This window comes from Grammomys surdaster, unplaced genomic scaffold, assembly GCF_004785775.1.
Source record: "Grammomys surdaster isolate TR1022 unplaced genomic scaffold, NIH_TR_1.0 333, whole genome shotgun sequence".
Lineage (NCBI taxonomy): Eukaryota > Metazoa > Chordata > Mammalia > Rodentia > Muridae > Grammomys > Grammomys surdaster.
Window position 1 is genome coordinate 344,254 of NW_021604752.1, and position 22,240 is coordinate 366,493.

General features: G+C 39.0%; 1 protein-coding gene across 1 annotated transcript in view; it reads left to right on the forward strand.

Annotated features, from left to right (window-relative positions):
* The window catches only part of Ankib1 (ankyrin repeat and IBR domain containing 1), a 78,348-nt gene that overhangs the window by 29,171 nt on the left and 26,937 nt on the right, over window positions 1–22,240 (forward strand). Inside the window, exons 4-5 of the mRNA XM_028778285.1 lie at window positions 8,147–8,329; window positions 18,415–18,532. Coding sequence (XP_028634118.1) covers window positions 8,147–8,329; window positions 18,415–18,532 — 301 coding nt within the window. The remainder of the gene's footprint in view (window positions 1–8,146; window positions 8,330–18,414; window positions 18,533–22,240) is intronic.

The following is a 22,240-nucleotide window of genomic DNA, read 5'->3' on the forward strand; positions in this document are numbered from 1 at the left end:
CTACCTTATTGCTTACAGTTTTTATTATAAGAATAATAGGAATAAATACCACTTCTATAATTTTTAAATATTCTTAATGCTTAGTGATACCAAGTATCATATAATGGTGTACGTTGTATGAATAAATACCACCAGATATTTATTATTTTTCATAGAACTGTGAGACCATCTAGTGATGGAAAGGGCAGAGATGTCCGGTATTGCTCCTAATGCTGCTTATGACACATTTGTGATTGTTTTCTCTAGGGTGGGATAAATCTCAGAATTATCTCAAAAGACCCCTTAGTCACTAATGCTTGTTGTAAAATATATCCCACTTTCTCTGCATAATCTTTAAACTTAGAGTTCATTCCTCCCAGCCCAGTAGATCTAATCTACTTTTTTAACTTTAGGGACTCATATTCACGGCATCTTTCTCTAGTTGTTAATTTTGATTCTTTTCCTTATATGTATTAGTTTTTTTTCTTTGCTTTGACAAAATATTTCAGGCACTCAGATTCACAAAAGTAACTTTGGAAAGAAATGTTTTGACTCATAGATTGAAGTTGTAGTTAATCATAGCCAGAAAAGCATGATAGGATGAGTGGCTCTAAGGGAGGAGAGGATACATCTGGGATTTCTCAACCCTTGAGAGAGTAGAAAGCAGACAGTGGGACTGGGCTATACAATTTCAAAGCTCACTAGCCTACTCCCCTCACTCTTGCCAGTGTGTTCTTAATCAATGGATTTTCCCCCCTTAAAACAAAACACACATAAAATAAGAAAACCTGACAGCCTATTTCAGTGACCCATTTCCTACAGTGCAACTGTACTCCTAAGGGCTCCACAGCCTTCCAAAACATTGTTATTAGTTGGAAATCGGGAGTTCAGACACATGAGCCTTGTGGGGTGGGTATGTTTCACATTCAAAATACAACAGTGTGTTTATTTAAGAGTACAATTTAGAGAATTATCTGGGGCTGCAAAGATGGCTCATTTGTTACACTTGTCCCAAAGACCCCCACTATGGCTCACAACCATCCCTGCTTCCAATTCTAGGGTATCCAACACCTTCTTCTAAATTTCAGGCACTTAAGCGGTAATAGGCATACATGGCAGGCAAAATAATCATAAATAAAATTAATCTAAAAAAGAAAAGAATTTAGAAAGTTATTCTTTGACAGTTTCCTCTGGATTTAGTAATTTGGAGTTTCCTTTGGTTCCTGGTTTTCTGTTTGCTTGCTTGCCTGCCTACTTGCTTTTGAGACAAGAATCTTTCCAATATGTAGCCCTGGCTGTCCTGGTACTCACTGTGTAGACCAGGATGACTTCGAAATCACAGAGATCTACCTGCCACCTGAGTGCTTGGCTTAAAGGCAAGGGTCGCCATGCCCATTTATGGGTCCTCATTTTGAACCATCAAAATGTTTACATCAATACTCCTTCCTGGGCTGTATACAAGTGCTTCCCTGTACACATATACTCACATTATGCATAGCATGAAAATTATAACCTCTTAATTATAAAATTGCTTTTAGAACCTTCAGAAAGCAAGGTATTAAAGGCTTTGTACAGAATTGTATCTGTGTCTCTGTCTCTGATGCCTTGCCTGACTGCAATGAGGTTCCTCATCCTTTGTTGCTTCTATGTTGGCTTCCTTGTAAGTATACTGTCGCAGTCTCAAATTGAGTGTTTCTGAAGCTGGGCTCAGTCACCACTCTACTAGCTTGAGTATCTGGTTTCTCTTAATGATTCTGCCATTTTCTGCAAAACCTTCCTGCCTTGGATTATTCACATATGCTCATTCTCCTTCCTCACTTCTCCTCTTCCTTCTCCCTCATTGTATCTCATTAATTCAGCTCATTGGCAGACTAAGACTCCTCCTTGTCTTCATTGCTCTAGTCAGCTCCTTCCCTTGTTGTTTCTCTTGTCTGAGACACTCTTCCCTAGAGCCCAGGCTTGACTCTGTGTAGCTAAGGATGACCTTGAACTTGGTTCTTCTGTTTCCACCTCCTAAATTTAGGAATTAAAGGTATGTGGCGCAGCCTGATCATATATATATATTTTTTTCTATTTGGCTGCTCTCTTAATACTAGATGCTTTAACTCTTCACCTTTGTGTTTTTCAAAACTTCCTTAAATAGAAAAACCTGGAATTTCATAAGTAAGTAATAATTATCTAAAATTATTGTGGGATGATAGGTATGCTGTAAAGAGTGTATTTTATTGTTTAAAGTTAGCAATTTGGGCTCTTAAGATTGCTCATTGTGTAAAGGCTCTTTCCACCCAGCCTGATAACCTAAGTTCAGTCTGCAGGACCAACATGGTGAAAGGAGAGAACCAATTCCTGAAAATGGTCCTCTGATCACCACCCACCCACCATGTCATCTGCATATTCCACACTCAAAATATAAATAAGTAGTTACATATCTAAGTATCTAAGGTAAAGGAGGAGGTAGGAGTGCTGCTGGAGCAGTGGCTTAGCAGTTAAGAACACTGACTGTTCTTCCAGAGGACCAGAGTTCTTATCCCAGCATTCAGAGAGAAGCCAACAGTTTTCTGTAACTCTAGTTCTAGGAAATCAATGCCTTCTGGCTTCTGAGGGCACTGCATACATGTGGTACAAATACATGCAGGCAAAAGACTGATACATATAAAATAATTTTTAATAAAAAAGAAATGCTTATATGATATATATTACAGATAAACTATAAATAACATTCCTATAATTTTAATGACTTCATGTATCAGCGAATTATTTAAGAGTTAGTAAATCTTTTTTTAGTAAAGCCTAAATAGTATATACTTTAGGCAACTTAGCCAGTGTAACCAACAAGTGACTGCAAGTAATATGTGAACAAAGAAGCAAGCAGTGTTCCAAAACATTGTTAGTTTGTGAACATTGCCAACTGATTTTCTTTAAACTTTTATGTGTTATGAAATATTCTTCAGGTTATTTAAAGTGTTTAAGAACTACTAAAATCCATACAGATGAGGCAGCCAGCTTGATTTGGCCCAGTTTGTGATAGCCCTCCATGAAATATAAAGAATTGGGAAAAGGAACCATGCCTCAAAAACATACCCTCACTCACCATACCACACTCCTCTCTATATATATGTACATATACACAGAGATATGTTCTGGATATACACATATATGCTTTATATATACCCATTCATACATATAAATATATAACATTATCAATATATAACATGAATTTGCTTTAATAACACAGAGGACTTAAATTCTTTATATAGATGCCCAGCACACAAAAATAAAGTTTCAGTAGTATATAAAACTGGTAGGATTTTAATACGATAATTAATATCCCAGGTTTTTCTGTAACTAAGAGGCTTTCTTTTCTATTTTGAATAGAAATGAACTTCGGTGAAGCTGATGTCAATTAGCATAATCTTTTGGTAGACTTCCCCAAGGTAATCACAGTCATTAGGCCACATTTTATTTCTATCAGTGATTTGCCTTTAATAGTCTCTGTAAGCGGCTTGTAATTTATCAGTCAGATTTATAACAGTAAATTCCCAACCCCAAAAATGTTCATACAAAAAACTCAAAACTCATTTGATATAAACACAAACTGTACATCTAGATGGGGCAAATGCATCCCACATTACTCTATTGTCCTTTTGTGATATCCATAGCTACCTGTGGCTTTTTCAAGCCACACGGATTAGGTTCATCATCTTCTTCTATAGGTTCTAGCTTGTCTCCTCGTCTCCGTCTCCCCTCTCTGTTTCTCTGTCCCCTCTCTGAAACTCTTAGCCTGCCTTCCTTTTCCACTGCCCAATCCCTTATCTTTCACCTGCCCTCACCTGTGTACAGACAGCAGTCTACAGCACACAGTACAGTTTAAAGCCCTGAAGGTTTACAATAGCCTGCATGCCTACATTCCATAGTAAAGTTGGGAATCAATGTGCTAGCAGGAGTGACAGAGCTAAGGTTGATGCAGTAACTCCTGATCTAAGGTGACACACAGCCTGGATCTTTGTGGGGACATTAGAGAAACACAGACACAGTGGCAGAAAGGACAATGAGCCTGAGTGACCGAAAGTACAGGAGAGACAGTTGTAAAATGATGGCATTAGCGGTGCTGAACTACTTTTGAGTGATAAACTTCTCTCTGAAGAAATTATAGGTGGCTTGCACCATCTAAAATTGTAGTAGCATAAATTAACTTCAGTCTAAGTAAAATGGTTGTGGTTTTAAACCCAAGTAACATTAAAGCCTAACAATTATCAGATGTTTGAAATGATAAATTAGGTGTGGGAATTGGTTAGAAGGTATTTATTAAGTTTTTGTTTAAAAACCAATGCCCACAAGAAATAGTAGGCAGCCTTTTGAACATAGGAATCAGATGTTTGGGAATGAAGAATATAGATTTGGAATTCTCACCTACAGAGGGATAACTAAAAGCAGGGTGTTGGAGAGATGAGAAGTCCACAGAAAAGTCTAAACCATCAGTTTGGACAATACCCTTGAGAACCAGAAGCCATGAAACAAACAGAATAAGTAGAAGAGTAAGTAGGCCATGGTGCTGGCAGGAGAGGAATACCAAGAGAAGAATTTCCAGGAAAGGAGAGTGGGTCAGTCGTGTGGCATGCTACAGAACAGTAAAGGAAGCAGAGGAGTAAGATTAGTGGACCTGAATGAGACCTTTGGGGAATAGAGTTTCTCTAAAACAATTAGGATAGAAATGTAATAGCTGGCAGTCATTGTCTCATTTTACAGGGGATATCAAGGGCAAATTTAAGAAATGTGGCTGAGAAAGCATGTGTAGTCCTTTGTCCTGCATTACGTGAGGTGTGGGAATCATTAGAAGGTATTTTTTATTACTGTGTATATACACAAACCTAACTGCTACATTCTGCTGTATGCCTTGTGTTCATAATGATATATGCAGTTTTATACAGTTGGTGAAGCAGTTGGTTTGTATACCAGCATCATCATGTTGGTATTACACTGCTTTGTGGTCTTAAGGCCACAGTGACACTAGAGCAGTGGTTTTCAGCCTGTGGTGTAGGATCCCATTGAAGGTTAAATGACCCTCTCACAGGGTTTGCTACTGACCATCAGAAAACACAGAAATTTACAGTTTGATCCTAACAGTAGCAGACTTACAGTTATGAAGTAGCAATGAAAATCACTTTATGCTTGAGGGTCACCACAGCATAAGGAACTATATTATTCGATTGAGGCACGATGGAAGGTTGAGAACCACTACACTAGATGATAGGAATTTTTCAATATTGTCTAAATTTTGGGGTATTCCTTTGTAGTATGCAGACTAAAACATCATTATTATCATCACACTTAACTGTATTAAGAAAGTAACTAGAAGGAAAGCAGGAAGTCCCCAGTGCCAGGTTTTAATAGGAAATGAGAATGAAATTGGAGAGAGAATGGAGTGCCCAAGATCATATAGGTCACAGAAAGCAAAATAGTAATCTTAGAACTAGAAGAGGCTTTAGAACATATTTTGTTTTGTATCTTTTTGGTTAGATTTGTGTCCTATTTAGGGTTACTATTGCTGTAGTGAGACCCCATGTCTGCCAGGTCGGGGGCGGGGAGCAGGGGATGAGAAACACCATGACCAAAAGCAACTTGGAGGAAAGGGTTTAATTTATTTCAGCTTGCACTTCCAGACAACAGTTCACCACTGAGGGAAGTCAGAGCAGTAATTCAAGCAGGGCACGAGCCTGGAAGCAGGAGCTACAGAGGCCATGAGAGTGTCGCTTAGTGGCTTCTTCCCATGGCTTGCTCAGATAGAACCCAGGGCCACCAGCTAGGAATGACCCTATCCACTGTGGTCTGAAACCTCCCCATCAATCACTAATTAAGAAAATACCCTACCAGCTTGCCTACAGCTCAGTCTTATAGAGGCATTTTCTCAACTGAGGCTCCCTCCTCTCTGATGACTCTAGCTTGTGACAAGTTGACATAAAACTATCCAGGATAGTTTGGTTTAGCTTTTGTTTTTTTTTAAGGTTCCTGTTGCTCAGACTGAGCTTGAAGTTGATCCTCCTGTTTGTACGTTCTCAGTCCTGGGAACACAGTCGTATTCCACCTTACCTGACTTGTACTACATCTTCTATCAAAGTTACACAAGCTACCTTGTTTACAGACAGACATTGTAAACTGGGTCTCTAAAGTAGCTAAATGCCATGGCTAGTCATCAGCCAATGAATCATTAAGGAGATGAGGAATACGCCATGAATATTTTGAATTATTCCTGAAATTGTGAACTGAAAAATGCAGAATAGGAGAATAGATGTGTTGAGGTCATTTTATGTGCCAACAAGTGTTTAAGAGACACTAAAAATCACTTATATAAAATACCCAAGTCCTCTTCTTGCTTAGCTAATGAATAATAAGTAAGTAGAATAATAGTTCTGATGCTTTGGTTAAGAAGTTTGAAAATGACCTTTTCTAAACCAAACTACTTATCATGTCAAAGCAAAACAACTAGTTTGTTTAAGAAAAAAAAATCTTATCTCTATCCAGTATGTCTTTCCATACCTCACTCCCTCACTGGTTACAAAGTGCAGATGTCCCATGTAGCAGTATTTCCCTCAGCCACTCTAATCAAACTCATCTGGGGACCTCTTGCAAAGAGAAATACCTGTTTGTCTCACCCAGGTTCACAAGGTCTGCATGCCTCTCAACAGTGACTTACCTGTCCCCTGTACACACATACACACATACCCCTTTTGGACCCTCAGTGAGTAAAGACCATCCTTAAGCATATTCTTCTAGAAGATTCCCCTTACCCTGGAGAAAAATAAAAAGTTCAGTCCCAAAGAACTTGATATTAGAGAAGAGTATAAAATTATTTAGAAGAAATCTCAATTTGGGTTACCCTTTTACAAAATGAAAACCTCTGAGACATATTCCCTGCAAATCCAAGATGAACCTGAGCAGAGCCTGAGGGTAGATGCTGTGTGTGTTTGATGCCTTCATCTTATTGAGCAATGGGACTGCCTCGGTTCACGAGCTAGGCATGGTTAAAAATGAGTCAGACTATCTGAATCCAGCTACACTGCTTACTAGCTGGGGAGCTCAGGTGACATTCTGTAAACTTACAAGGATAAGAATGCCCCTGTCACACAAGGTCATTCTTGTTAAGGTGAGAATGTATGTAAAGTACTCAGCAGAGTATCTCACTAGATGACAATATATGGTGACTTACTATGTTGCTATAAGGATCATAATACTGTAAAAGGATCTTCATGACAAATTGTGGGGTTGTCCTCTGTTCTTCCAAATGTCTCTAGACACAGTGGACAATCTTGAACTTTAGTCCTTAGAAAAGCCATGGAACTCTTGTAAAGACAGCAAAAACTTCAAAAGTGAACAAGTCATGACATTGCTCTATGTTTCTGAGGATGAAATTTCTTGACATATTGTATAGTGGAATATGTTTCCAACTTATTTATCAGTAAACAGTTCTTTCTTATTTTGAGGAATATTGAAAACAGCTTTGTCTTTGACTTACAAATGTGAATTTAATTTCAGTATTTCAGAGAATAATGAAGGGACAAGTAAAAACTCTTGTCTGTCATGTCAGAACATCTAGGTATTAGTGTTAAATTCACAGTGGTAACTGCATCCCTCTTAAGAAGGATGTATAGGCCAGATGTAGTGGCACATATACACACAATCTCATTGTCCTGGAAGCTGGCTCAGAAAGACGTTCAAGGCTAGCCTGGGCTATATTGCAGGCCTTTGTCAAGAAAAGAGAAAAATCATGAGAAATTTTTAAAGTTTAAGTATTGAATAACTGTAATCTTTCTTATATTTAAGTACAGTTTTATTTGGTTGCGGGAAATTGACAGAATACTTAAGAATTTGATTTTAAAGTTGAAGATTTAACTTTCTTTAGCCAAAGAAACTCATTTATTAGTAAAACAAGAATTCCCAACCTTAAAAATAAAAAGTCATTGCAAACTAACACCTCCTATCATTTAAAACATTTACACTTTAATTTAAAATTTTAATTATATTTTAATTTCACATTAAAATATATTTAGATACATTGTGTCTACTGTTGCTTTTTTGTTATGCCAGTTATACATTTAATTTCTTTAATTTGTAGCATGAAATAACTTAATCAAATCTATAGTGTGAGTTTTTTTAAAAAAAATTTTTTTAGCTTTTAGTAAAACATGGAGGAGACTTGTTTGCTGAAAATGAAAATAAAGATACTCCTTGTGATTGTGCCGAAAAGCAACACCACAAAGACCTGGCCCTCAGTCTGGAGTCTCAGATGGTGTTCTCTCGGGACCCCGAGGCTGAAGAAATAGAAGCTGAGTATGCTGCATTAGACAAGCGAGAGGTAAGCTGATTGTTTGTCTTTAATCTCAGTGTGGGTGATTATTTCTGCAGTATGCTTAATAGCCTTAGGAGTTCTTAATCCGTAGCAGTGAGCATCAAAATACATCTAGAAACTGTGACTGTTGAGTCTTTCCTCTAACATGATGATATAGTTACTAACATGTAAATAAACATGTTCATGTGTAAGTCCTGCTTACCCATCCGTGTACCCTCATGGGCCCTACTTTTTCAGTCTTTCCCTCTGTCACATGTTGTTCTTGACAACACAAAGGCTTTGGTGACTGCCACCAAAACCCCAAAAGAAAAGGAAAATGTAAAAAAGTCCTAATTCCTCAGTGTTTCATGTTAACTTCATTCTAACAAGAATTTTGTTGGCTTATATCGTATATTACTTATATTGGTTTATATGTATATTACTGAATCTTTCTTGTGAATTCTCAGAATTTTCTGAACCTTTGTACTTCTCACAGTGGCCTAAGGAACTGAGTTCCCAGAATTAATGTTTCCATTTCTTAACTCCTTTTGTTTCTTTAATTATTTTATAAAGTTCTTCTTTTGGTTTAGGTTAATATGGAAACAAAGAGGCCTTTCATACTAACATTTGCTGACTCTTTCACATGGTTTTGAATCCACACAGGAATCAGAAATTATTTGAATAAGTTGTCACAATCGAAGTGAGGTAAACTTTATTCTTCCTACTCTTTCAGAGCCAAACACTTTCTGTTTCCCATTTGCCTACCTTTTGACAGTCCATGATTTTAAGCCAAACAATGATTGGTACTCTAATAATACAGTCATTTAGTGAGAAGATATTTCAGTCGTGTTTCAGAAATGAAGTTGATGTGCTGCAAGGGAATTATGATGATAGATTTAGTTTTTTCCTCTCATGATACCATCTTAATTTAATTCCTAATTTTAAAGTAACAGAACTTAGTGGAGGGAAGGAAATATATTATGGGATAAAGAAATTAATAAAAATTATTAGCAGGTTTATATCTTAGTGAATTTAGCATAATTATAGGAAACTGTTATGTTGAGTTGGAAAAAAGTTACAGAACAGAAAAAAGAACATGCAATACTAAATTTTTAAATTTATTTTTCTCTCATACAGTAGATACAAACCACCATTTCTTGTTGTGTATAATATTAAAAAACAATTCACGCTAACACTGACCACTCTCTGGCCCTGCCATCTCACCGCCTCCATGGCTAACCCCATGCAACGGCCGCCCAACTTACAGTTCGCTTGCTGTGGAACCTGCTCATATTCCCAGCCATCCAGCCCTTGTGGTTAGCTGTCACAAATCCCCATAACCCAGTAAAAATCAAAACTCTAGAGGCTTGTAATTTATCAGTCAGATTTATATCAGTAAATTCTCAACTCACAAAACACCCACACAGTGAACTCAGGGCCAGTTGATATTGATATATGCTGCCCACCTAGATGGGACAAATTGTCCTGTTTTATTCTATTCCTTCTGTTATATTCATAGCTACCTGTGGCTATTTAAAACCACAGTTTATCCTTCTCTTCCTCCATCTTTTCTCCTTCTCCCTTTGTGTCCCTATCTGTCCCATCTCTAAAACTCTCAGTCTGCCTTCCTTTTCCACTGCCCAATCACAGACTCTAGCCTTATCTTGTTTGTACCTGCCCTCACCTGCATGTAGACAGCAGTCTATAATTTCCCCTCCCTCCACTCCTCCCAGTGCCCCACCCCCATAGTCCATTGCTCCTTTTCCCTTTTGAAAAGAAGTGCTGGCCTCCCATGGATATTAGGCAAAAAAGTTACAATAAGACTAGGCATATCCCCTCATATTAAGGCTGGACAAGGCAACCCAGAACAGGCAAAAGAGTCAAAGACAACCCCACTCTCACTGTTAGGAGTTCCACAAAAACACTACACTGAACAACTACAACATATATGTAGAGGACCCATGCAGGCTCTGTGATTGCCACTTCAATGTCTGTGAGCCTGCTTAGTTGATTCTGTAGGCTTGTTCTGGTTTCCTCTGCTCCTCTGGATCCTACATTGCTTCCTCTCTGTCTTTTCAGGGTTCTCTGAATTCCAATTAATGTTTGGTTGTGGATTTCTACATCTGCTCTCATCAGTTGCTGATTAAAGACTCTCTAATGGGGATTGGGCTAGACATCAATCTGAGTATAGCAGAATATTATTAGGAAACATTTTATTGACTTTTTCTTTTCTCTTTTTCTCTCATCTTTTCTTTTTTCTCATTTCCTTTCTTTTTTCCTCTTTTCTTTCCTTTTCTTCTCTTTTCTTTTCTTCTTTGGACCAGTCATGTTTTGTTATGCCCTAGGTTTCTGGAATATCCAGCCTCCAGTTTCTGACCATCCAGGCAGTATTACATGGCCTCCTCTTATGGCATGGGCCTCAAGTTAGAGCTGTCATTGGCCACTTCTAAAAGCCCTGAGCCACCATTACCTCAGCACATCTTGCAGGAGGACAAGTTATAAGTCAAAGATTTTGTAGCCTGATTGGTGTCCCAGTCCCAATACTGGAAGCCTTTCCTGGTACAGAAGATGGCCAGATCAGGCTCCGAATTCTCTATTTCTAAGAACCCTCATTAGGGTCACTCTCATAGATGCCAGAGAGCTTGCACTACACTAAATTTCCACATAACCCCAGAATGCCCCCAAATTCCAGTCTTCTCTTCCTGAACTCTCTCCCTTCATCCCTCCCTCCCCACCTGATCCCTCCTGTTTCCCTCCCCATCTAACCCCAGTTCACCCACAAAATCTCTCCCTTCCCAGAGAGATCCATTTGTGCCCCCCTGAGCCTCTCTGGGTTGGTGGGTTGTAGTGTGATTGTCCTTTACCTAACATCTGATGTCCACTTGCGAGTACCTACCATCTTTATCTTTCTGGATCTGGGTTTCCTCACTCGGGTTGAGTTATTCCTAGCTCTGTCCATTTGCCTGCAAATTTCATGATGCCATTTTTTTTTAAACAGCTGAGTAATAATCTATTATGTACGACATTTTCTTTATATATTCTTCTGATTGAGGGACATCTAGGTTGTTTCTTGGCTATTATGAATAAAACTGCTGTGAACATATTTGAGCAACTGTCCTTGTGGTAGACTGGAACATCTTTTGGGTATATGCCCAGGTACGGTGTAGTTGGGTCTTGAGGTAGATTAATTTTCAATTTTCTGAGGAACCACCATTTTTATTCAAAAGTGTTTGTACAAGTTTGCACTCCCACCATCAATGGAGGAGTGTTCCCCTTGCTGCACGTCCTCACCAGCATGAGCTACCACTTGTGTCAGATGGAGTGTCAGAGTCATATTGGTTTGTATTTCCCTGATAGCTAAGGATACTGAACATTTCTTTAAATGGTTCTCAGCCATTTAAGATTCCTCTGTTGATAATTCTCTGTTTAGATCTGTACCCCATTCTTAAATTGTTTGGATTTAAAAATTGAATTATTTGGTTTGTTGATGTCTAGTTTCTTGAGTTCTTTATTTATTTTAGATATTAGCCTTCTGTCAGATGTGGAGTTGGTAAAAATTGTTTCCCAGTCTGTAGGCTGCAGTTTCATCCTATTGACAATGTCCATTGCCTTACAGGGGTTTATTTCAGTTTTCTTAGATGTTGAGACTTGCTTTGTGACCTTGTATGTTTGTGGTCAGTCAAGGAGAAAGTTCCATGAGGTGCTGCGAATTAGGTATAATCTTTTGTGTTTGGGTGAAATACTCGGTAGATATGTTATATCCATTTGGTTTAAATCATTTGTTAACTCCAATGGGTGACCTGTCCATTGGTGAGAGTGGGGAATTGAAGATTCCCACTATGAATGTGTAGGGGTCAAAGTGCAATTTAAACTTCAGTAATATTTCTTTTACAAATGTGGGTGCCCTTGTGTTTGGGGAATAGATGTTAAGAATTGAAACATCAGCTTGGTATAGTTTTCCTTTGATAAGTATGAAGTGTCCTTCCGTATCTCTTTTGATTAATTATATTTTGAAGTATATTTTGTTAGATATTCGAAGCTACACCAGCTTGCCTATTAGATCCATTTTGTTGGAAAATCTTTTTCCAACTATTTACTCTGAGGTAATGGCTATCTTTAATGCCAAGATGTGTTTCTTTAATTTTTTTATTTTTTAATTTGTTGTTTTAATTTATGCGTATTCTGCATGTATACCTGCATGTCAGAAGAGGGCATTAGGCCCTCTTTATAGATGGTTGTGAGCCACCACATGGGTGCTGGAAATTGAACTCAGGACCACTGGAAGAGCAGCTAGTGCTCTTAACCACTGAGTCATCTCACCAGCTGAGATGTGTTTCTTGTCTGCAGCAGAAGGCTGGATCCTGTTTTCCCATCCAGTCTTTTAGTCTCTGTCTTTTTCTTGGGGAATGGAGTCCATCAATACTGAGAAAAATGACCGATGATTGTTAAATTTCTGTTCTTTTGATGTTGGTGGTGGTGTCTTAATTAGGGTGTCTATTGCTGTGAAGAGACACCGTGACCACGGCAACTCTTACAAAGGAAAACATTTAATTGGAGCTGGCTTACATTTTCAGAGGTTTAGACCATTAATATCATGGCCAGAAGCATGGTAGCATGCAGGCAGACATGGTGCTGGAGAAGGAGCTGAGAGTTCTACATGTCGATCCATAAGCATCAAAAGGAGACTGTTACACTAGGCCTAGCTTAAACATACGGGGTCTCAAAGCCCTTCTCCACAGTGAAACTCCTACTCTTACAAGGCCACACCTCCTAATAGTGCTACTCCCTAATAGGGCCAAGCATTCAAACACATGAGTCTATGGGTGCCATTGCTTTTCACACCAATGTGGGGGTGAGGGTGGGGGTGCGAGTGGGGGTGGTGTGTTTATTTCCTTTGTTTTTATGAATGTAGTTAACCTCCATGGGTTGGAGTATTCCTTCTAGAACCTTCTGTAGGACTGGATTTCTACATAGATGTTGTTTAAATTTGACTTTATAATGGAATATCTTGTTTTCTTCATTGATGGTGATAGGAAGTTTTGTTGGGTATAGTAGTCTGGGCTAGCATCTGTACTCTTTTAGAGTCTTCAGGACATCTGTCCAGGCCCTTCTAACTTTTACAGTCTCCATTAAGAAGTCAGGTGTAGTTCTAAGAGGTGTGTAATAGGTCTTTTTTTCTTACAGTTTTCAATATTCTTTCTTTCTTCTGTATGTTTTGTGTTTTGATTATTATGTGGTGATGGGATTTTCTTTTCTGGTTCAATCTAGTTGGTGTTCCATAAGCTTTTTGCACCTTTATAGGCATGTCCTTCTTAGGTTAGTCAAATTTTCTTCTGTGATTTTCTTGAAAATACTTTCTGGGCCTTTGAGCTGGATTTTTCTTCCATTCCTATTATTCTTAGGTTTGATCCTTTATAGTGTCCCATATTTCCTAGGGATACAGTTGCAGAGGACGCTCTGAGAGAGTGGAGCAAATCCTTGTAGGGGCAGCCTACCTGATCCTCCACCAGGTAGGAGGACCAGGTAGGCTACCTGGGGAAGGTCCTCCTGCAAGGTGGGTGGCCTACCTGGTCTTATGGAAGGCATGCCCTGTGGCTGACCAGGGGAGGGGTTTTCTGTCTGAGTTGGTAACTGGAACACCGCAACCAGGTGGGGAGAGACAACTGAGGATTGGGTCTGTTGGAAGCTAGTGCATGACAAAGGTCTGCAGGCATGTAGCCTACCTGGCCTCCTGGAAGAGGTGGCTTGGTCTTGAAATTCTTAAATTATAATATGTATAATTGAAAATGTAAAAATATCTCCTTCTTAACTCTATTCCCCAAATGATACTAGTTTTTGAAGCTCTCAGTCAGATATAAGCAAGTCTATAGTCAATTTTAATGTGAATAGAAATCATAAAATCATATTTTACATTGAATTTACCAGATCTGTCTATGAAGACCCGGCTGTCCGGGAACTCAGTATGTAGACCAAGCTGTCTTTGAATTCCAGAGATCTTCCTGCCTTTGCCCCCTAAGTGCTAGGATTGAAGGTGTGTGCTACCACATCTGGCTTGCAGTTTGTTTGTTTTAACTTAACAATTTATTGTGAACATTTTTATTTTTACAGAATTGAGACATATAGTTTGTGTATTTTGACTGTTTTCTCACTGACGAACATATCTGATTTAGATATTTTTAATTGTTATATTTGAGCTAAGGTTTCCCGTCATTTTATGGTATGAGTAGTATATGGCATAGCCTGTAACTTTTGGCACATCTTAATTTAAGACAAGTTGTGTTAGTGCTGTTTTAAGAGCAAAACAATTAACAAATCAGATAATTTATGTGTCATTGTCGTTTTTTGATTTTTTTTTAATCTACTTTATCCCATCATCCAACAAAATTATCTGCTTTGACAGACAGAATTTTAGGTGAGTCGAGGTAATCAGTAAGGAATAAAGATACGATGCCTGCCCTCCTGATATTTATATTCTAACAGAGAAACATATATAAGAATTTGAAAATTAAACAAGCACATAATTTCCACTGAGTGATACTTACCCTTAAGAAATAATGTGATTTTTTTTTTTTTACTCTAAAAACCTGGTGATGGTTAGGCCTCTGTAAAATGTGCATCATACAAGGTTCTATCCTGCCTGCCTCTGAGTAAGTGAAGAGAAAATGGCGTGCACTGGATCCTTCACCTAGCAGAGAACCCACATGCTGCACAGATAGTTTGGCTAACAAAACTAAATGCTTGTACCTTGTAAAAGCAAAGCTTTCAGTCAGGAAAAAGTGTAGGATGCTCCACACGTGAACAGGAACAGCTGAGTGAGAGATGCTGGCATGCAGGACTCCTGTGGTGACTCTTCTCCTGTCTTTCCCAGGCTGACCTTGGGATCAGCTAAAGTTAGCATTAATACACTCCTCTAAGTGTATGAATGTGTGTGCCCACAAGTAGGTCAGAGGACAAATTCTCTCCTTGTATTGGTGGATCAAACTCAGGTCATGAGGCCTTTGCACAAATGCTTCACCCAGCTGAGAAATCTCTTTTTTACAATGAACTTGTTTACCTATACCTGGGTTGGCGAATTTCAGCTCTGGAATAAGTAATAGAAAAAAAATACTCTTTTCATGATTCATTTATACTTGTAGTCTTCTGAAATAGTTTTTGAAGATAACTATCTTTTTTTTTTACCTGTTATCAAAATAATAGCTTGTATATTAGACTGTGCTGATTTCTTCTGTGGTTCTTTCATAGCAGTAATATGCACAATTACAGAAGAGGTGCTTTTATGCATGGCTTCTTTTTAATTTAGCTTCCTTTTTTGTATCAGTTTTGACTTTTTTTGAAGGTTATTGCTGGCTTGTAATCTGAAAATAGTAACAGCTTATCTTTGCAACAAGAAAGAGACAGGCACCTTCGTTTTTATTTTTGCCACAGGAGGGAGAGCTAGTGTGCACTTGAGACTGAGCAGTCAGTGTATTGAAATGTTTCCCATGACCTAATTACCGCTCTGCTGCAGTTTTGCAGAGAATGTGTGATATGCTCATGAAGGCAGTGTGCCTTTGTCCTTCAGGAACTCTTACTTTGTTACCCACTTCAGTACAAAACTACAAGCATTTAAAAGTTTCATATATACAGGCCACTTTATAGTTCTCTTAAATATTGGAAATCCAAACTCTCTGTACGTTGTCAAAATTGCAAGAAAGTGTTTTTACTAAATATTTGTTTAACTGTTGTGATTAAATTTGCTATTCCCTCTCTACTTTGTTGACTTCACTAAGAAGGCGGTAGAAAAGATGACTAATCTGAAAAGGAACTTTTAGGGACTCAATGCAGGAAATACAGTTACCACCATTGGGGACACGCAGAGTCTTACTATTGCTGAGGCAGGGTGGGATCCCTAGGGATGTGTGGCCCAACTGGGAACATCATTGAAGAAACTGTGTGAAGTTGTGGGAAACTTTTGGAACAATTTCTGCAGATTTAACTATGAAGGGATTTATTATTTTTTTATTTTTTCAATAATTTTTATTCACTTTATATGCTGATTGCAGCCCCCCTTCCTTCTCTCCTCCCTCTCCTGCCCTTGCAAATCCCTCCCCACATTCCTCCCTCCCCTTCTCAGAGAAGAGGAAGCTTTCCTTGGGTGCCACCCAACCCTGGGACATCAAGTCCCAAAGGGAATAGGCATTTCCTCTCCTGCTGATCCCAACTAGGTAGACTGAGTAGGGGAAGGGGATCTAGTGGCAGGCAGCAGAGTCAGAGACAGCTGCTGCTCCGTTTGTTAGGAGACCCACATGAAGACCAAGCTGCACATCTGCTACAAATGTGTAGGGTGCCTAAGTCCATGCTCTTTGTTTGGTGGTTCAGTCTCTGGGAGCTGCCATGAGCCCAGGTTTGCTGACTGTAGGTCTTCTCGTGGTGTCCTTGACCTCTCCAGCTCACTCAGCCCTTCTCTCTCTCTTCCACAAGACTCCCTGAACTCCAGCTGATATTTAGCTGTGGGTCTCTGCATCTGTTTCTATCATCTGCTGGGTGGAGCCTCTCAGGAGACAGTCTTACTAGGCTCCTGTCTGCAAGTACAGCAGAGTATCATTAATAGTGTCAGGGGTTGGCTCTCTTACATGGGTGGGTCTCAAGTTGGACCAGTCATTGGTTGGCCATGCCCTCAGTCTCTGCTCCATCTTTATCCCTGCACATTTGTAGGCTGGACAAACTGGGAGTTTTATTTTTAAAGTTTATCGTTCTGCTGCTTTTAAGTAATCCTCAGCATTTTACAGGATTACCTTAACATTTGCCCTTTGTATATTTTTATGCTTTTGTTATGATACTACATAGTTTATTTGAAGTTTTCATTCTTAATGCTTGTGAATTTTTACACACTCGGAAGAATCATTTTAAATGGGTGATGAGTGTTGAAACATGTATCATATAAGTCTGTTAATACATGTGAGCTATTTGCATTTATTCTTTTTTCCAAGTAACACTACAAGTTATACAAGTTTACAGTGGAAGAGATTCTTACAGTGGGATAAGAGATGAATTTTCTGAAGGAAAGTTTGTAACACCAAGTTGTTAAGTTATATGTAGATTTTTTTATTTTCACCTAGTGACTCTGAAGAACTCACTCTCTAAAACTTGGCCAGCATTAAATATTATCTTATTTTTCTAACCATGGCTAAATTAATGGGTAAAAGGTTTGTACCTTTTTGAATGTTTATAACTTTCCATTTATGGATTGTCAAACTTTTCAGTATGATTAAAATAATAGGTGTTTTATTAAATCTTGGTAGACCTTCATGTGGTTGAGTTCCTTCAGTCTTTCTGTCATTAGCATACTAATTATCTCTTATGTGACTCTGCTCAAAGACATCTAGGAGATGAGAAAGTGAATCCTATCACCTCAGACGTCACCTTTGGTAGCATTCCTGTTCATGTGTTCCATAAGGACTGATGAAATGATTGTCATGATATTTTTTAAAACTCAAAAGATTGGAAACAGTTTCAAATTGTAAAATACTTTTAAATTAACTATAGTAGATGAGATACATCATATACCCAGAGCTCTCTGACAACTGGTCAGTGCTGCCAGAGGACACCATAAATGGGTTTGTGGGTTTGTGGATGTTTGCCCTCTCCTACATAGTTAGAAAAGTCTGCTGCTTTTAGAATGTCCTCTCTAGCTCTGTATTTACTCGTATACGTTGGTTACTATTCAGTTGTCTAGTTACTGAACCTGTGCCAAAGTGACCATTCACACAACCAACTCACATCAGGAGGAGCAGATAAATAAAGATAAGTACATGAGAATTAATTGTGATTATTGCTTAGTGGTTACATTTTTATTTCTGTAGCTTTTTATACATTATCCAGAACTGTGGTACTGCAGAGTACAGTGGTCTCCCCGTCAGAGTACTTTGATTTTGAGAATGATAAAGCACATGCGCAGCTGCGACCATGTTCTAGTTTAACGTGGACTGATGCAAGGATAGACTTAAACCCAAGATAGTGCAGCCAAAAAGTCCTTCCACATCCACACACAGACTGCAGGGTTAAATCGTAGCCATGTTTACTTCTTCAAGAATATAGTAGCCGATTTAACTTTATTTTTCTTCTTTCCAAAGCCATATGAAGGACTAAGGCCCCAGGATCTTCGGAGGTTAAAAGATATGCTTATTGTGGAGACTGCAGACATGCTCCAGGCCCCTCTGTTTACTGCTGAAGCACTGCTCCGAGCTCACGGTAATGAGAAAGATGTCTAATGCCTCTGGTAACTCCATGCCTTTTGAACTTGAGAGTTAAGTATAGTTATGTCTGTGTTAATGAACAAGGTTTTTCAATATGAGCCTACATTGTTTCTGTGCACATGTCGCATTAACAGTCATTTTTCCTCTAACACTTTGTATTTCGTGCATGCAGTGGCTGTAAATCAAGAAGAAATGAGAAATTGCGTTTTTTCTTTTAACATTGAGATACTAAGTAGTTTTTGCTGAAGTCATTCAAGTGTCAGATTGTAGTGACTCAATTAAAATGTTTTAGCAATTATATTTATTCAAAAGCTGTTTCTTACCATGTAATATACAATATACCATCTCTTATAAGTTTTTTTGTTAATTTTTACTTATTCACTTTGGGGTATTTTTTTAATTCATTCACTTATTTTCATTTAGTTTAAAAGTAAGTACTGAATTTAAATAAAAATACATTTAAAAACAGAATAGTAAATATCTGTTCTATTCCAGTTAAACACTGAAACAGATGTTTCTTCCCAAAATGATGTGTCTTTTGGTTGTAGTAAAATTCAAACCTCTGTATTTCATCATGGATTAAGGAGCACTGTTGCCCACTTGTTGGGTAAATCTGCAGAGTTGCATCTTCAGTCTTAGTGTTTGCATGATTCTGTCACTGGTGTTGTTTCCTTCAGAACCCCAATATTCAGATTATGTACCAAGGAACCAAGGCCATTGCTATAAAAAAAATGGCCTGGGAATTTGAACATAGAGTCCAGGCTAGCTAGCTTCAGAGAGTCAAAGTCCTAAGACGTAGGTCTAGCTGCGAAGTACATTTCATCAGGTCTACCAAGCGGACTCCTATGACCCAACAGTTTTTAAATGACTTGAGTTATAATAGCTGCATACCTACAGTGAGATTGTAACCACATTTTCTAGACTGTGTTTCTAAATGTTTAGTTTTTTCACTTTTTGTGTAACCTATCAGTGTCCTCATTGGACTCATCACGCGGGTAGGCATCAGCCTCAGCTAGTTACCCCAGCAGGGACTTGAGTGTCATCCTTCACTCATCACCTGTGGTGTGTCTGCCAGTTCCCATCATTTCTCCTCTGACATCTTGCAGTTCCACTCATCTGCTTCTTCTTCCATTCCCACTGATGACATAAATGTAGACTTAGTATTTTCATTATTAGAATACCCTGATCTTCATTTTGTTCTGCTTTCACACAGTGCACTTGTCATGTCACTTTAGAAGGCCAGTCTGAGCCTGTCATTCCACGCATGAATGCTCTTCACTGGCTCCCAGACGTTAAGCCCAACTAGTTTTTAAAAGTAGACCTATGACACATTTCTTTATCTGGATTGTTAGTCTCTCCAGTTCTTTTACCATGTGTCCCAGTTTGTCTTTAAAAAATCACCTCTTTGTTTTTAATAGGTGAGTAATACTCCACTGTGTAAATGTATCACATTTTCTGTATCCACTCCTCTGTTGAAGGACATCTGGGTTCTTTCCAGCTTCTGGCTATTATAAATAAGGCTGCCATGGTCATAGTGGAGCATGTGTCCCTGTTATATGTTGGAGCATCTTCTGGGTATATGCCCAGGAGTGGTATAGCTGGGTCCTCAGGTAACACCAGACTGATTTCTAAAGTGGTTGCACCAACTTGCAATCCCACCAACAATGGAGGAGTGTTCCTCTTTCTCCACATCCTTGCCAGCATCTGATATCACCTGAGGTTTTGATCTTAGCCATTCTGACTGGTGTGAGGTGGGATCTCAGGGTTGTTTTGATTTACATTTCCCTGATGACTAAGGATGCCGAACATTTCTTAAGGTGCTGCTCAGCCATTCGAGTTTCCTCAGTTGAGAATTCTTTGTTTCGCTCTGTACCCCATTTTTTAATAGGGTTATTTGGTTGTCTGGAGTCTAATTTCTTGAGTTCTTTGTATGTATTGGATATTAGCAATTTTATAAGGTCCCATTTGTCAATTCTTGCTCTTAGAGCATAAGCCATTGGTGTTCTGTTCAGGAAATTTTCCCCTGTGCCCAGGTACTCGAGGTTCTTCCCCACCTTCTATTCTATTAGTTTCAGTGTATCTGGTTTTATGTGAAGGTCCTTTATCCACTTGGACTTGAGCTTTGTACAAGGAGAGAAGAATGGATCAATTTGCATTCCTCTACATGTTGACCTCCAGTTGAACCAGCACCATTTGTTGAAAATGCTGTCCTTTTTCCACTGGACAGTTTTAGCTCCTTTGTCAAAGATCAAGTGACCATAGGTGTGTGGGTTCATTTCTGGGTCTTCAATTCTATTCCATTGATCTTCCTGTCTCTATACCAATACCACGCAATTTTTATCACTACTGCTCTGTAGTACAGCTTGAGGTCAGGGATGGTGATTCCTCCAGAAGTTCTTTTATTGTTGAGAATAGTTTTTGCTATCCTGGGTTTTTTGTTATTGCAAATGAATTTGAGAATTTCTCTTTCTAACTCTGTGTAGAATTGATTTTGGATTTTAATGGGGATTGCTTTGAATCTGTAGATTGGTTTTGGCAAGATGGCCATTTTTACTATATTAATCCTGCTGATCCATGAGCATGGGAGATCTTTCCATCTTCTGAGATCTTCTTCGATTTCTTTCTTCAGAGACTTGAAGTTCTTGTCATACAGATCTTTCACTTGCTTGGTTAGATTCACACCAAGGTATTTTATATTATTTGTGACTATTGTGAAGGGTGTCATTTCCCTAATTTCTTTATCAGCTTGTTTATCCTTCAAGTAGAGGAAGGCCACTGATTTGTTTGAGTTGATTTTATATCCAGCCACTTTGCTGAAGTTGTTTATCAGGTTTAGGAGTTCTCTGGTGGAAGTTTTGAGGTCACTTAAGTATACTATCATATCAATTCTTAGGTAAATGGATGGAACTAGAAAATATCATCCTGAGTGAGGTAACCCAATCAGAAAAGAACACAAATGGTATGCACTCACTGATAATTGGATATTAGCCCAGATGCTGGAAAATCCCAAGATTCAACTCACAGACCACATGAAGCTCATGAAGAAGGAAGACCAAGTGTGGGTGCTTCGGTCCTTCTTAGAAGGAGTAACAAAATACTCAAGGGAGCAAATATGGAGACAAAGTGTGGGACAGAAACTGAAGGAGGGGTCGTCTGGAGACCATTCCACCTGGGTATCCATCCCATGTGCAGTCACCAAAGGTAGACATTGATGTGGATGCCAGGAACTGCATGCTGACAGGAGCCTGATATAGCTGCCTCCTTAGAGGTCTCCCAGAGTCTGACATATTCAGAGGCAGATGCCCACAGCTAACCATTGAACTGATCAAGGGGTTCCCAATGGAGGAGTTAGAGAGAAGACTGAAGGAGCTAAAAGGGTTTATGGTCCCATGGGGAGAGCAACAATACCAACCAACCATAGCTCCCAGGGTCTAAACCACCAGCCTGGGAGCACATAGGGAGGGACACATGACTCCAGTTGTATATGTAGGGCAGGATGGCCTTGTTGGCATAGGTGGGAAAGGAAATCCTTGGTCCCATGAAGGCTGGATGCCCAGTGGAGGGGAATATTCGAGGGTGGGGAAGAGGGAGTGGATGGATGGGTGGGGGCACATCTTCATAGAACCAAGAGGAGGGGGGATGGGATAGGGAGTGCCTGGGCCGGGTGCGGGGATGGTGTATGGAGTAAGGGCATAACATCTGA